Source organism: Prunus avium, chromosome 1 (assembly GCF_965620075.1).
Source record: "Prunus avium chromosome 1, drPruAviu1.hap1.1, whole genome shotgun sequence".
Classification (NCBI taxonomy): domain Eukaryota; kingdom Viridiplantae; phylum Streptophyta; class Magnoliopsida; order Rosales; family Rosaceae; genus Prunus; species Prunus avium.
Window position 1 is genome coordinate 36,155,008 of NC_142284.1, and position 15,432 is coordinate 36,170,439.

A 15,432-nucleotide genomic window follows, 5' to 3' on the forward strand; every position below is an offset into this window, starting at 1 on the left:
CTTTGAGGTTTGGGAGGCAACTTCAACTTATTGATGAGCTGGCTGAGGATATTGGAAGCAATGAGATTGAACTTGATAACATTACATACTCCATTATAATTACTTGTGCTAAGAGGTCCAAGCTTTTTGACAAGGCAATGGAGTGGTTTGAGAGGATGTACAAGGCTGGTTTAATGCCTGATGAGGTGACTTACTCTGCTATTTTAGATGTTTATGCCAAATTGGGAAATGTTGAGGAGGTTCTTAGTTTATATGAGAGAGGGAGAGCTAGTGGGTGGAAACCAGACCATTGCATTTTCTGTCTTTGGTAAGATGTTTGGTGAGGCCGAGGACTATGATAGCATTAGGTATGTCTTGCAGGAAATGACTGCTCTTCGTGTGCAGCCTAATTTGGTTGTGCGGACTTGGCTGGTGATGGGGTGGGAGCTGCGATGGGGCTGGGGAGAGATCGCAGGAAGGGGGAAGTTGGGATTAGTGGTGATGGCTAGGGCTTGGGATGGTCGGGATTTATTTTATTTATTTATTTAAATTTATTTTAAATTTCGAATTTACCCTGAATTTGGATGGAAATTTAGATGGAATTTGAAAAAAAAATTGACGGTAGGCCCTCAGTTAGCGATTTTTAAACAATTGGAGTCCTTAATTTATCAAAAAAATTATGAAGAGGCTAAATTGACAATATGCAAATAGCTCAGGGGGCAAAACTATAGAAAACCCATAATTTTTTTTTCAGAAAAAAGAAGATTAAAACAAAAACAAAAACTGCATCCCTATCTCTGCCTCCCTATCCGTCTCTCCCTACCCCTCCCTTCCCCCTCCCCCTTCATCTCCCCATCTGCCCACATCCTCTTCTTCTTCTTCTTCTCTCTCTCTCTCTCTCTCTGTTTTTTTGTTTGTTTTTATTTTTTATTTTTAGTTTTTAATTTATTTACTATTTTATTTAATTGAACTCTTTTACGCCTAAATTTGACAATAATATTGACAGAATGTAACGGTAGGACTAGTGTGCCGATTAATAAAAAGTTGGTGAACCATTTAAACGAATAATTTAATTGAAGAACTAAAATGTAACTCGGGTATAAATTTGAAGACCATTTGAGTAAATAATCCTATTATAGTAATATATAGCCTTGCTTGTGCGTAACATGTCACAGATCTAAGGGCTGCCATGTGTCTTTGATATTCATCAACAAATGAGAAATCAAACAGAACAGTATTTAAATATTTGGTACGCATCTTAAATTAAAAATGAAGCAATTAAGTAGAACATCTACATCAATCCATTGAGAAAAGGACATAACGAAATAGAAAATTTAGGTCAATTAGTACTCCATAATCAAGTTGGAGCTTGCACTAGCTTTTATTAAATTATGAAAGGAAATGCACGGAGAAGATTATAAGATAATTATGTCCAGTCATTTAAGAGAATAGAATTGCAAGTTGCAATTGCTTTAACAAGTTAATTAGCTGTCATACAATTGAAACAAATAATAAGGATCGTGGTCGAAGACTAACAAAGTTGACTACGATTTGCATTCACTTTGGTTATCGGACTTCACATACAAAGAGGGAAGAGATTGTTTCCAGTGGTAAGAAATCTTATCAATCTGAAATACGAAAGAGAATCTGGTTCAGTTGTGAAGAGCCTGATTTATTATTCCTCACATCAATTTACAAGATGCAGACTATATTTATATACAAGTAATCTACATGTGGGTAGACAATTTAAGAATAAAATATTATATCACTAATCTGATAAATATTCTGCACCAGTCAAGACCACATGCAGTTGTTTTGGTCCAGCTCCATGTACATGCACAAGAATATTGTGTCTTCTCAACACTTCCCCGCAAAAACATCAGCTAACTGTTCAGTAGAAGGCAAGATTTGAACACGGCAAAAACATCAGCTAACTGTTCAGCAGAAGGCAAGATTTGAACACAGTGAGTGCCGGCGGCAATACGTTCCCGAACAAAGTGATATTTTCATATTTTCATATATACCTTTCGAAAACTAGTCCAAAAAAGAGCTAGATCCTTGCCTGCCTCTTCTTCTCCGTGTCTCAACCCTAGTTTTTTGGGGCTGCTTCTCAGCCTCCTGTTCAGATTTTGGCTAGATCTCCCACCGTTGGACCCTTGTTGTATGTGTTGTTGAAACTTTGGAGTTTGGTGGTAGATCTAGGTAGATCTCCTTTGGATCTATTTTATGTGGAGGTGTAGTTGTTGGATCTAGGTAGATCTTCCATCATATGGTTATCTTTTTCATTATATTTCGTTGAGAATACTAATGGGTTTTCAGTGTCTTTTATTTGATTGAATCAGTCTGGTTATCTTTTTTATCTCCAATTTTTTATATGATGGGTTTTCCATTTCTGCCTTTTGGATTAGTAATCTTTTTGATCTGATGGAACCATACCTCATCTTTGGTTTTCAGATTCTCGCTTCTCCCTGCCTTTCAATCTTACAAGGTTGTTTGCTCTTCCAATCAAGGTAATAATCTCAATCTATCCTTGATCTTTATTTTTATTTTTTTTATATAGCAATTTATGATTTCAGATTATGGGTTCCATCTGTATATTTTTCATGGTATCTTGTAATTTTGTTCTATATTTGAGAAGAGGAATTGGGTCTGATTGCTTCATCAACTATTTAGAGAGGAGTGCTTGTGGAGAACATTATAGCCGTGTTTGCAGAGAACATTATATAGTCTTTATGTATTTAATTTTTGGATTAACTACACTTTAGTCCTTGGAGGTTTAGTGTCAGTATCGAAATAGGCCCCAAGGTTTCAATTCAATCAATTTCATACCCGACATTTTCAAGTATTACCAATTTACACCCGCCGTTAAATTGACCGTCAAAGTCAGACGTTAAATGCTGATGTGGCAGTCGTGGGACCCACCTCATAACCAAACAGTAGTTAGAAAGAGACCAATATGGGACAAATAATATTAAAAAATTATTTATTTTTAAAGTTAATTAAAATCAATTATTTAAAACCAAAAAAAAAAAAACATAATTAAAAAACCCTTCAAACTCCCCACCCGTCAAACCCCAGCATCTCCACCACCATCCTTCTTCCTTCTTCTCTCCACCCATCAAACCCTAAATCCAAACCCAGCATCTCCACCACCCACCCTTCTTCTTCCTCCTCCTTATCTTTCAAAAAAACAATTTAATAAAATGAAATGAATATACTCAGAGCGTTATGCCTGGAAGATTTACGCATCAAGTTGGCACAGAATTTGTCTCCATCGTTCAACGAGTTTTTACTCAAAAATTCCATCATCTCTTCATATGCCTAAGGGTTGTAACTCTGCTCTGGGAATTTACTCTCCACGCAGCCCCGCCCCAGCCCCATCCCCTTTCCCTCCTCCTCTGAAATATCTCCGCCCCTCTTAGTCTCTCTCTCTCTCTCTCTTACATCTGGTTCGATCCAGTTATGCTAATACACCCATATTCCCACCACCAAGCCCCATACCCAGATATGCAAGTGGCTAGAAATTTCCGGGTGATTGGGAGGTGCGATGGGCAATCGGGAGGGGCAATCAGGAGGTGCGAATTTCTGGGCAATCGAGAGGTCTTTGTCGACCTCGAAAACCCAGGTGGTTGGGTCATCGTCAACCTTGAAAACTAAGCGACGTCATCGCGAACCCATATGCCGAATCTGCCATACGTCTCCGACGACGCGCAGATCTCCTCCTCAGATCTATTGGCTAGGGCTCTGGTATTGGTTGGGGCTAGGAGGAGAGGACTGAGGGAGAATGAGGTGGTGGGTGGTGGGTGAGGAACGAAGGTGGGGATGTTGGAAGAGAAGGAGGAGGAAGAAGAAGGATGGGTGGTGGAGATGCTGGGTTTGGATTTAGGGTTTGATGGGTGGAGAGATGAAGGAAGAGGAAGAAGGATGGGTGGTGAAGATCTGGGTTTGGATTTAGGTTTGACAATAGGGTTTTTTAAAATCAATATTATGTATTATTATTATTGATTTTAACAATATTATTGATTTTTAAAAGGTTAACTTTGGAATAATTATGTATTAAAAAGGTTAACAATAGGGTTTTTTAATTATGTTTTTTTTAAAAAAAAAAAAAATGATTTTAATTAACTTTAAAAATAAAGAATTTTTTAATATTATTTGTCCTATATTGGTCTTTTTCTAACTGCTGTTTGGTTATGAGGTGGGTCCCACGACTGCCACGTCAGCATTTAACGTCTGACTTTGACGGTCAATGTAACGGCGGGTGTAAATTGGTAATACTTTGAAATGTTGGGTATGAAATTGATTGAATTGAATCCTTGGGGCCCATTTCAATACTGACACTAAACCTCCAGGGACTAAAGTGTAGTTAATCCTTAATTTTTCATTTTCATTTGGGTCTATTGGTTGATTTTGAGTTATAGAAAAAAGAGATAAAAAACAGAGAACATAAAACTATTAGAAAAGTGTTGGTGGGAACATATGCTTCTAGTATTAAGTATATTATTAATTATAAAGATGAATTGGCACCTCAAAACGATGTCTTTTTATTTATTTATTTATTTATTTATAACAATTGTTGTTCACTTTGGCACGAATAAGTAATGGTGCCTTTTCAATAGGCACTTGCAAAGATTTAATAGTTTCTTATAATCAATGGAAACCTCAAATATCATATCCCAAGTTTGGAGCCATTCAACGTGGCTTGGCTTAACTTAAATGGCTTGTATCTTAAAAAGGTATATCTTTAATGGAAAATAGGGAAGGACTGAGCCAATAAATGGTACCCAATAAGCAATAGCAAACTCAAACTAGGATACTGATATAAAAATAGTCGCTGCATAGTCTCTATTGGTTAATGAAGACAATTTATTATCTCTAAAATCAACTTGGGGGACAAATTCGTAGTAGTGGCTAGTGTGTGTTTTTTTAGTAGTGATTGTGTTGTCTGATATAATGATTATGTCATGTGATGTCTTCTTCTCAGCAAGTTGTTTTCCTTGTGTGCTTGAAGAAAATATGACTGAAGCAGTAGTTTCCTTTGTGATTGAAAGACTTGGAGAATTCATCATCCAAGATGCGAAGTTCTTGTTTGGAGTCAGTGAAAAAGTTGAGTTTGCACAAACTGAGCTGCAACTCATGCAGGGTTTTCTGAAAGATGCAGATGTAAGGCAACAAGATGATGAAATGGTACGTGTTTGGGTTGCACAAATAAGAAAGGCTGCTTATGATCTAGAGGATGTCATAGAAATATTTATCTTGAGAGTGGCTACAAAGAAACAAGGAGGCATGAAGAATGTTCTGAAAAGGTTTGGTTGCGTGTTAAAGGAAGGAGTTGATCTTCACAAGATTGGGTCACAAATTGAGAATGTTACCACCCAACTTTCTAATTTGAGGTCAAGCTTGCAAACTTATAACATTAAGGAAATAAGGAACTCTAGAGGTGCCATTTCTTTGTATGAGAGGCAGCAGCAAGTAAGGCGAACTTATTCTCATATTATTGAACGTGATGTTGTTGGGTTAGAGAATAGTGCGGAAGAATTGGTCAGGCATTTGGTGAAGAAAGAATTTAGCCACCGAATTGTTTCTATCTGGGGTATGGGTGGTCTGGGAAAGACCACCCTTGCAAAACAAATTTATCGTCATAATAAAGTTAGACGCCATTTTGGTTGCTTTGTTTGGGTATGTATATCTCAACAATGCCAAGTGAGATCTGTTTGGGAAGAAATTTTAATTAAACTTATTTCTGCTACCACTGTGCAAAGAGAAGAAATTGCAAAACAGAAGGATAATGAAATAGCCAAGAGGATTTATCTTCTACAACAAAAAAGTAGATGTTTGGTAGTCCTTGACGATATTTGGAGCATCGAGGCATGGGAGTCACTGAAAGCTGCATTTCCATTGCATGGTGAGGAAACAGAAAGCAGAATATTACTCACCACTCGCAACAAAGAGGTAGCTTTACATTCAAATGGATTCATCCACCAACCTCACCCATTAAATAACGATGAAAGCTGGGAACTTTTTGAGAAGATAGCAATCTTTGGAAGAGAAGGCATAAGTATTCTCTCATCCCAATCTTTTGTCTCTACTTTAATTTCATATTTGTCAATTAAACGCAATAGATAAGAACTTTTCATATTCCATTCGACACTACATTTGAGAAAGACAAAAAAAATTGCTTCTATTTCCACCAACCTGTCTTATTTCCCCACTCAGCTTATCTTCCCACCCACCAGTTGAAAAAACACAATTCTATTTTTCCACCCACCATTATTCCTAAAATACCCTTTAATTATAATTTAGTACTAAATGATGAGATGACATATGTGGGACCCATCTTCTTAAACTTAAATTGATTATAATATTAATAAAACATTTTAAAAACTAATTAAAAATAAGAAAAAGATTTATAATATAAAAATGAAAACCCGAACGAGCTACTATTGTTTATAATATTAATAAATTGATTATAATAAAAATGGCTACCGTGCGGTGGAGGATGAGGGAGGATGGAGGAGGGTGGGGTATGTGTGATGTGCGGGAAGGGTTTTGATATTTTTTAAATAATATTTTTAGTTGTTTTTAATTAGTTTTAATGTTTAATGTTCTTTTTCCAAGTCTTTAGAAGTCATTTTATATAGGGGTAAATTTGGCTTTAAAATTTTGAAGACAAGATGGGCGGAGAAATAAGACAGGGGGAAATTAGAAACACTCAAAAAAAAAAAAACAATCATTTTTCAGACTTTGTGTTTTCCAAGCGTTAAGAACATTTTGTTTTTGGTGAACGATAAATGTTATATGATTATCTGGCAAATTACATAGCACACGGGATTCTTCATAAGAACTTTGCTGTAAGAACCTTATATTTTCTGTCTTATCTCCATATCGAATATTCTTAACTATAGCCATTTTCACTTTGGAAACAAACATTGAAACAAATTAACGCCACCAAATTGAAGTATAAACTCCCAGATTATAATTATAATTTTGTCATTTGTTAAAACAAGTTTATCAATAAATTATAGTTATTTAAGTATTGCTAATTATTTTTTATCGATAAAAGAGTACGGGTTTTGATTACCTTATCATTTAGAAAATGAAAAATGAATCTAATACTTGTCCGCTGAATCCATTTTTTTTTATTTTCGGGAAGTTAATGTTGTGCGAAAACACTTCAATACATTGTTGTTGATGGATTACGCAACTATCACACACAAGCCATGCAAAGATAAAGCACACACTCAAACTGAAAAGTAAACACACACACACACAAAGAACACAAGAATTTATAGAGGTTCGGCTTTGTGGTTACAATGAATAACCCCCTTTGCTCTCTCACAAACTCTAGCTCTCTTTTCTTGCACCCTTGGCTCAAACTCAATTTGATGCCTTAGTTTTCACACGTTATGAAAACCTAGCACTAAAGTGCTTATTTATAGTTCATAGGACTTAAGTACAAACCTAATAGTAATAGAAGACTTAACCTAGCTTAAATAGGCTAGCAAAATGCCAATCACGCCGAGCAGGAAAACATGCGATGACTGGTTTGCCCAATACTTGCGACCGGTCGGTTTGCACAGAACCTCCCAACTTCTCTCCAGCATCGCGACCTCTGCTCTCAGGATTATGTGACCGATTGTTTTTGAAAGAAGCGACTAGTCGCTTCTTGCTTCTCCTTCGTATTTTCGCATCTTTAAGTGAGCCAACTTCAAAAGTTAAAACCCATCTCAAAGTAATTTTTGTGTTCCAAGTTATTAAACTTGGTGCAATTTTCATTATATTAGTTTTGTCAATTATCTAGCATAAGTGTTTTATTTTCTTTTGTTGCTGATATATCTAGCATACGTTGAGTAAAATCATAAACTGATAGTGTAAAAATTGTTTGAAAAAAAATGAACATTTTATTTTAGACAAGCGATTAGTGTAAATTATTCACTTTTACAATGCAAAGTTGCTAATATAACAATGAATTTGGTGTTGATTATTTTTCAGCCTTAGAAGTTTCCACAAAGGTGAAAGAATTAGGAAAGAAAATGCTTCAACATTGTGTTGGCTTGCCATTAGCCATCATTGTGCTCGCAGGACTACTCGCCAGAAAGGACACAATTAATGAGTGGGAGACAGTACTTAAGAATGTTTATGCATACATAAGAAGAGGCAAAGATTGTGAACATGAAGTCATGGGTACATCGTGGGTGTTGTCGTTGAGTTATGATAACTTACCGTATTATTTAAAACCATGTTTTTTATATTTAGGTCATTTCCCTGAAGATTTTGAGATATCAGTAAAGAGATTGACTCAGTTATGGATGGCAGAAGGTCTTATATCCTCGGTGCAACAAAGACAAGGTTCAATGGAAACAATGGAGGAGATAGCTTTTAGTTACTTAAATGAATTAGTGCAAAGGTGTATGGTTCAAATTGGAGAACGGGGTTCAATTAGAAAGATTAAATCTTGTCGGCTTCATGATCTCATGCGAGACTTGTGCTTGTTGAAGGCAGAAGAGGAGAACTTTCTCCAAACTGTCAATTTGTTGCATAGGGAGACAATGCATGCTCTTCCTTCTCCCACGGTAACCAAAGCAACACTAAAAGGTAAGGTTCGAAGACTTGCCATCTATGTGGATGATAATGTTGATAAAATGGTTCCATCAAGATATGAAAGAGACGAATGCCTTAGATCTCTGTTATACTTCGGCCCAAGATACTGGATGCCAGAAAATAACAAGTTAGTGTCGCCACTATTCAAGGACTTCAAATTGCTTAGAGTTTTGAAGGTTGAAGGTATAGAGCTATTAGTAAAATTGCCTAATGAAATTGGGAATATGGTCCACTTGAGATTTTTAAGTCTAAGGCATAGTTTTATAAATTGGTTGCCATCGTCCTTAGGTAATTTGATATGTATGCAAACTCTGGATTTACGCATTAACGGAACGAATGTAGTTCCAGATGTATTTTGGATGATGGAACAACTGAGGCATTTGTATTTACCCTTTTATTACACCGCACGGGGTAAAAAACTTAGACTGGCCACTCTTCATGATTTGCAGACTCTACACCATGTTTCAAGCCTCTGCTGTGACCTGAACGATCTTACTCAGTTAACCAGTCTTAGAAAACTGGCCATACGAGTGACAAGCCCCTTGAAAAATTTGGAGAAAACCTTAAAATCTACCAGCAGCACACTTGATCGCATTCGATCTCTATTTGTGCACAACTTACTTGGAATTCATAGTGGTACGGAGGTTGCACAGATAGTGTTAAGTTGCCGTCATATAGACAAGCTAGATTTGAATGGGCGAACCGTAGAGTTACCGGACCTTCAACACTTTCCGAACCTCACTAAGTTAACACTGTGTCGCTGTGATCTCAAGGCCAACCAGATGGCCGTGCTAGAGAAGCAGCCAAATCTTAAAACTCTTTGCCTTATGGAGGAAACTTTTGAGGATGGATTAGACACATTGGTTTTCTCCAAAGGAAGCTTTCTTCAACTTGAATCTCTTTCCCTCATTTGCATGTACGAATTAAGGGACTTCACGGTGGAAGAAGGAGCCATGCCTAGCCTCCACCGATTGTGCATGCAACATTGCAGGGGATTGACGACACTTCCAGATGGGCTGAGACATATTACTACACTTTGGGAATTAAGCTTCACACAGATGTCTAGGACATTGCATAGTAGGCTTCAGGTTGGAGGAGATGATTTCTATAAAATCCAACACGTGCCTTCGATTGTATTTGCAAACATGGATGAGGACTAGGTACTTCTTAATTTCCGAGTGTGGTCGAGGTTAATTCATTTGTTGTGTAACGTGTTCTTCATTTTGCATCTTTGCGTCATTCTTTCATTTATTAATTTTCTTCTTTTTTATTGTTATACTGCAGTTGTTGGTTGTCTGTTTTGCTTGCTCTTTTTTCTGCTTTATTTTCCTGCTTCTGCTCTGATAACCTACCTTCCTCTCAAGTCCAAAACCAAACCAACTTCTTCAATTCAGTATCGTTATTTGTTATTTATTGAATTTTTTTTTCATAATGTCTCACAGATTCCTAAATTCAATAATGCAGAAAATCAAGAGAAGAAAATTTGTGAAGATCATCCAATTCAATTATGGCAGGCCATATCCGTAGAAGAAGCACCATATATGTTACATGCTTGATAGAGCGAAGGCTTTTCTTCAATAATAGACTACAGTTCATGTTGTATTATTGGTTTTGGAATGTGGAGGAGGCAGCAATGGTGATGATGATGAAGTTGAGGATGATGTAGATGTAAAGTGGAGATAAGAAGCAGCTTTTGAAAGAGGTCCAGAGCTGGGGAACAATGGAAACAGTGAGATTCAGAAGGTAAGGAATGATTGCCGCTTTGAAGAATACCGAAGTGGAGATTGTCCCTACACTAAGAATACCAAAGTGATTGCCACTTCATATATGTTAAATCTATTTCATAACAGGCATGTGTCTGGAAGCACATCAATATTCCTTCAATAAAATACTACAGTTCATGTTGTATTATTGGGTCTCACTTGTCGGAAAAAAATGCTGATTTTGTCTTATGCTGCAGCTGGGGCATAGCATTGAGAAAGGATGCAGAAGCTGACCAGACAAATTGTGCTGCATATACTTACTGCCGAAGATGATTATATGGAAATTGAATTACTGGTATGAGATTCTTGGTATGTCATAATGTCACATAATTATCGTAAAGTATTCTATCATAACTTGAAAGTAATGTATTTTTGTGTCCAAAGGATATTTGCAAATTTGTTCTCTTGTTCAAAAGTACTAATTCTATTTTTCTTAGGTGAGAAGTGAGGACATGTGAATATATACATCGGGGAAGCTAACCAGATGTTTAGAAAAGCATGTCAGATGATCAGTTTAATGGAAGTTAGTATATACTTGTGCCCTCAATACAGTGCAAATATATCTTTGTTTTGATTCTGTTCTCTTCATATGAATGTGCTGGGCTGCTTTGAGGTACTATATGTCAGGCTATTATGCTTCTGCTGTCTCCTTCGAATTATAAGGTCTTCATTATTTACTAATCTTCAAATCCCTGTGTTTCGGTGGATCCTGAGCCAGACTTCACGGAAAGAGCGATACGGTTAAATGAGTGAAGCTGCCTCAAAGGAAGGAATGGATGACACCATTGGGCCAATGTCGATAGAGTGCTCCGATGATGACGTCATATACAAAAGCGTGGTGGAATGTTAGAACCCAAATATCCCACGTTGAGAGCTCTTGAGAACCCTTTCCATACAAGTTAATTTTTAAGTGTAAGTTCTACCCACGGTCCCTCTTCTCACAAGGAGAAGATCTTACTGCAGTTACCACCAATGGCTTCATCAAAAATTTATCTCTAAGACTCTTGTCAATCATTTTGGTTAAATGTTTCCAAGTCTAGTGTAATTCTATGTGTGTATGCTTAAAGTTTGTGTAATCCTATGGTTAACTGTTTTAGCAGCGTAGGGATATCCGTGTTCGACTGCTTGCAATACATTTCATCCATGAAACCCTTGTACAATTGGTAATTACTCAATGAAATTTTAGCAAAGAATATGTTTCTTGTGAAGAAACCTTTCATCCTTAGCCTAGAAGGATTTGGATTACATTTAATTGGAATGGATTAGCCTAGTTGTAATCCAATCCAACATCAATTATAGCCCAAACGTGGCATTAATGGAGGATCATCTAAATCCTAATTCCCATGCCGCATTTGAGCTCTCAACCTGCAGCCTGTATTCAATTTTCCTGTTGTGGTTTTTTAGTTTTTTGTTAACATGGATTCGGTTTGATCAGTTGATACATATATAATTAAATATATAGAAAAGTTGATATAGATTCAAATTTTCATTGAGGAGTTGGGTTTAATTTTCGGATTTGGTGACTTTGATCCAAGTCCTTTGATTTTTGTGCCATGTAGAATTACATTCCTTTTTAAATATTTTCTGATGTAATATTTTTATTATTTTATTTTAAAAATTATTTTTGTTCCAATATTGTCCCTTATGACTTGAATCAGATAATAGTCATTTATGTCATATTGCCCATTGCCTATTGCATAGGTATATATATATGTTCTTTCATATTTTCGACAATGTGTAATAGTATTTTATGTACCTTTTTTTTTTTAGGTAACAGACAATTTTATTTTGTCTATTTTTGTATCTGACTTATAGGTAGTCTTCTAATTTATGTTCCTAACTTATAGGTAGTCTTCTAATTTATGTTCTAACTTATAAGTAACATGATTTATCATCACTAAGTTTTTTTTGTTGCTAATAATAACACTATTTACCTGTATGTTAGGTATATAATTTAATGTGGGTACTTGTTTGATTGATTGGTATAATATGTGGGCCTTTACTTTTTATTGATTAAATTGTATTTTATCCATATATTAGGAATATTATCAAGGAAAGAATTCAAATTTTAAATTCCGGAATTCAATTACAAGGAAATAATGCATTAAATTTAAATTTTCAATGTGTTTTCCTTATTTACCTCAAATGGTAAAATCGACACAACAAAAAACGTAATAAATGTTAAAGGACCTACATATAAACGCATGGACTAAACCCAATGATAGCTAATCATTTTGGACCTAAATCTAAGAAGCCCTTAAATATAATTAGTTTCCTTGTATGTACTTAACTTTTAATTCTTTTGGAGGAGAAGAAAATGCAGATAATAAGGGGTCGTTTGGTACGGTGGACTGTCATGGACTGGACTAAATCCTGGGATTGTCTCGAATTAGCTTGGATTGGTCTAAACTGGATTAAGTACTAACCTACGTTTGGTGCTACGTCGAACTACGAAGCTGGATTGTAAAAATAGTGAAGAACTATGTTTGGTGCTGTGTCAAACTAAAAAAATAATTATTTTAATTTTTAAATAATTAAATGTAAGTTTTTTTTTGTTATTATAATTACCAAATTGACATGTACATTTATTTTCCTCCAAACCAAAGGCCTTTTGTTTGTTATTAAGGTTATAAAATTCCATTGAGTTTATGTATAATTGAGTCTTTATTTGTATGCAAACACAAAGAATTTAATTAATATATCAATAACAACCACCGACCACCACTCAGTTGTCTTATGAGTATTGTTGTTATTTAAAATTTTTAACTTTAGTTGTTTGTGCAAAATTGAGGTTGTTATTAACAATATCATGTAGTGTTGACCATTGCACATTAAAAACCATATATAAATTTAAATATATCCATATATCAAATATATATCCAACACTTCCATAAATCACAAATTTTCCAACCCCACATATGATCCATACTTGTCTTTAAGCAAGATACTAGCAACAAAACATTTAAAATGAAGGGAGAATGCTTATTTCAAACAAAAAGCCACTCTAACATATGACTTGCTCATTCATCTCGAACTTTGTCCAATAGCGTTTTGGTGTAGGTGTCGTTCTGTTTCATAAGTCTCACATACTGAAATAAACATGAAAAGAGCATATAAAATGGAAACATAAACAACTGGAATATGAACATAAGATCAAAAAGTGTAAGGTACTAAATTTGCATAAGATATCACTTCAAATTGCCCAATATACAGATTTGCAAAATCATATTGGTGAGCAGTTCATATTCAAGATAAAATTGAGATTTCATTGTATAACTCAACCAACACAAGAATTTTCCAAAATCCATATATGAAAGATCATATTCTTGAGTAGTTCATTAACAAAAATCAGATTTCATATTATAACACAACCATCCAGACACTAATTGCCCAATAATCTTTTCAGTCATACTCAAAATCAATTGTAGATTAGAGATCAATAATTCAGTTTAATATTATAACACAACCATTCCTTTAATTACATAACCATACCTGCAATCTCTCAACTGACAAGCAAGTTCTCAACAAGGCATTGCAATAATATCCGCAAGGAATACAATTAAAAAAACAAATTTATTATAGGGTCAACGAGGTAAATTTTCAACCCCAAGAATAACAAAACAAAATCTTTTGAATCTAAACAGAACAATGTTATTAACATAACAAGATTCTTAGTCCATGTGTAATCAAACCACAGTGACAGAGACCACTCACCATCCACAATACGCCTATGATGATATCCTTACAGTAGGTGTGCCTCCAACAAGTCCTGTTTGAATACCATGATCCAACTTCATTTATAAAAAATAAAAAAAAGAACTTTTATTCCAGGAAAAGCAAAAAATACAGAAGAACATAAACAAGAGTGGCCAAGAAGTTCACAAGAACACCAGAAAAACAAAACACCATGATCTGCAGACTAGTGTTAGGCATGACTAGTAATTAGTGAGCCATATATAGAGCTAGGTAGGTTTTTGAGTAAGTGATTTTACTATGCCAAATAGAGCAATGGAGAAACTAAAATTTCACTAACCAACTTGGCCTTCAAGCCCATTCAATGATTCAAGCAGTCACAACAAAACACCTCTACAACCAACCATAAATAGCTTCACTGTAATAATCCAATATGATCCAAAAACTGCAATATAACAGAGGAAATAAGTACTTGGCTGACTGATCTTCGTTGGATTTTCTATTATATAGTTAGTTTCATTTTCATTATCTTCACTCCGTATTTGAATTCCCACCCCAGAAATTTTCTAACCCTTCAGGGAATTAGAGTTCTCACTTTTAATGGGATGTCTCCATAGGGACCAAACATCTCAGAAATTATATCACATGTTAAGCCTAATTTAATAATTTTTTACTTAGTGGCGAAATCCCAAAGAACAAAGGAGCCATCTCTCGAACCACAGAGACAATAATCTTTGTCAGATAAGAAGAAGCAGTGGTTTAAATTAGTTGTATTCTCATTAGTTCTTTCACAAAAATAGCATATGAAAAAAAAAAGAGTGAGAAAACCCACATATAGATGAAAATCTACACCTACCAGGATTAGTTGGATGAGGACAGAGAGATTTCACACTTCCTGTATGCCCCATCAGTATTGCAGTACATTTCTTTTCCTGAGAAACTATTACCAAAAGTTGAGGAGAACTTTGGATTGGTGAAGGAAAACTCAGATATCCAATAAGCTTCATTTAAGTCATAAGTCTCTCTGATAACCCGTGAGTTCTGTTTCCATTCATTTATGCACTCTAGCCTAGGCCAAGGCTAGTTAATTTCAGAGTTTTACTTTTTATAAGTCATCCTTTTTTCCCTGTTACATATCAATGGAAACAATTGAAACATTTAAACCCACACAGATCCAAACAAGCCAATATGCCCTACTTATCAAAGAAAAATGACCACCACTATTCCTTCACTAACGAAGTCGCGTGTTCTCAATTTAGCGAAGGGCTTATTTTTTAAATCCTCTTAGAATCCATTCCCCCTTGTCTTAAAACCTCTGTTTCTCATAGGAATTCATAGCCCTCTCTCTGTTTATGCTAAACTCATGATGGTTTTGCTCTCATGCCATAAGCTTCTC

The 15,432-nt window shown here is 35.4% G+C and overlaps 1 protein-coding gene across 11 annotated transcripts; it reads left to right on the forward strand.

Annotated features, from left to right (window-relative positions):
• The first annotated feature begins 1,689 nt into the window (after positions 1-1,689).
• On the forward strand, positions 1,690-11,503 carry LOC110760202 (putative disease resistance protein At1g50180). 11 transcript variants are annotated; one of them, XM_088247562.1, is made up of 8 exons: positions 1,690-2,232; positions 2,434-2,489; positions 4,964-6,037; positions 7,972-9,740; positions 10,045-10,323; positions 10,541-10,652; positions 10,781-10,866; positions 11,062-11,503. In XM_088247562.1, the coding sequence occupies exons 3-4, from the start codon at positions 4,996-4,998 to the stop codon at positions 9,738-9,740; spliced, it is 2,811 nt and encodes a 936-aa protein (XP_088103688.1). In that variant the 5' UTR covers positions 1,690-2,232; positions 2,434-2,489; positions 4,964-4,995; the 3' UTR covers positions 10,045-10,323; positions 10,541-10,652; positions 10,781-10,866; positions 11,062-11,503. The 11 variants fall into 11 exon arrangements, with proteins under 11 accessions (XP_088103688.1, XP_088103681.1, XP_088103687.1 ...); XM_088247555.1 differs by having other exon boundaries at positions 10,541-10,638; positions 10,781-10,956; XM_088247561.1 differs by having other exon boundaries at positions 10,541-10,638.
• The last annotated feature ends 3,929 nt before the right edge of the window (positions 11,504-15,432 follow it).

Bases quoted from the DNA above. Each gene is read 5' to 3' on its own strand.
- LOC110760202 (XM_088247558.1), top strand. From the start codon at position 4,996: ATGACTGAAGCAGTAGTTTCCTTTGTGATTGAAAGACTTGGAGAATTC. The intron at 6,038-7,971 runs GTATTCTCTCAT...ATTATTTTTCAG, and splicing joins CTTTGGAAGAGAAGGCATAA to CCTTAGAAGTTTCCACAAAG.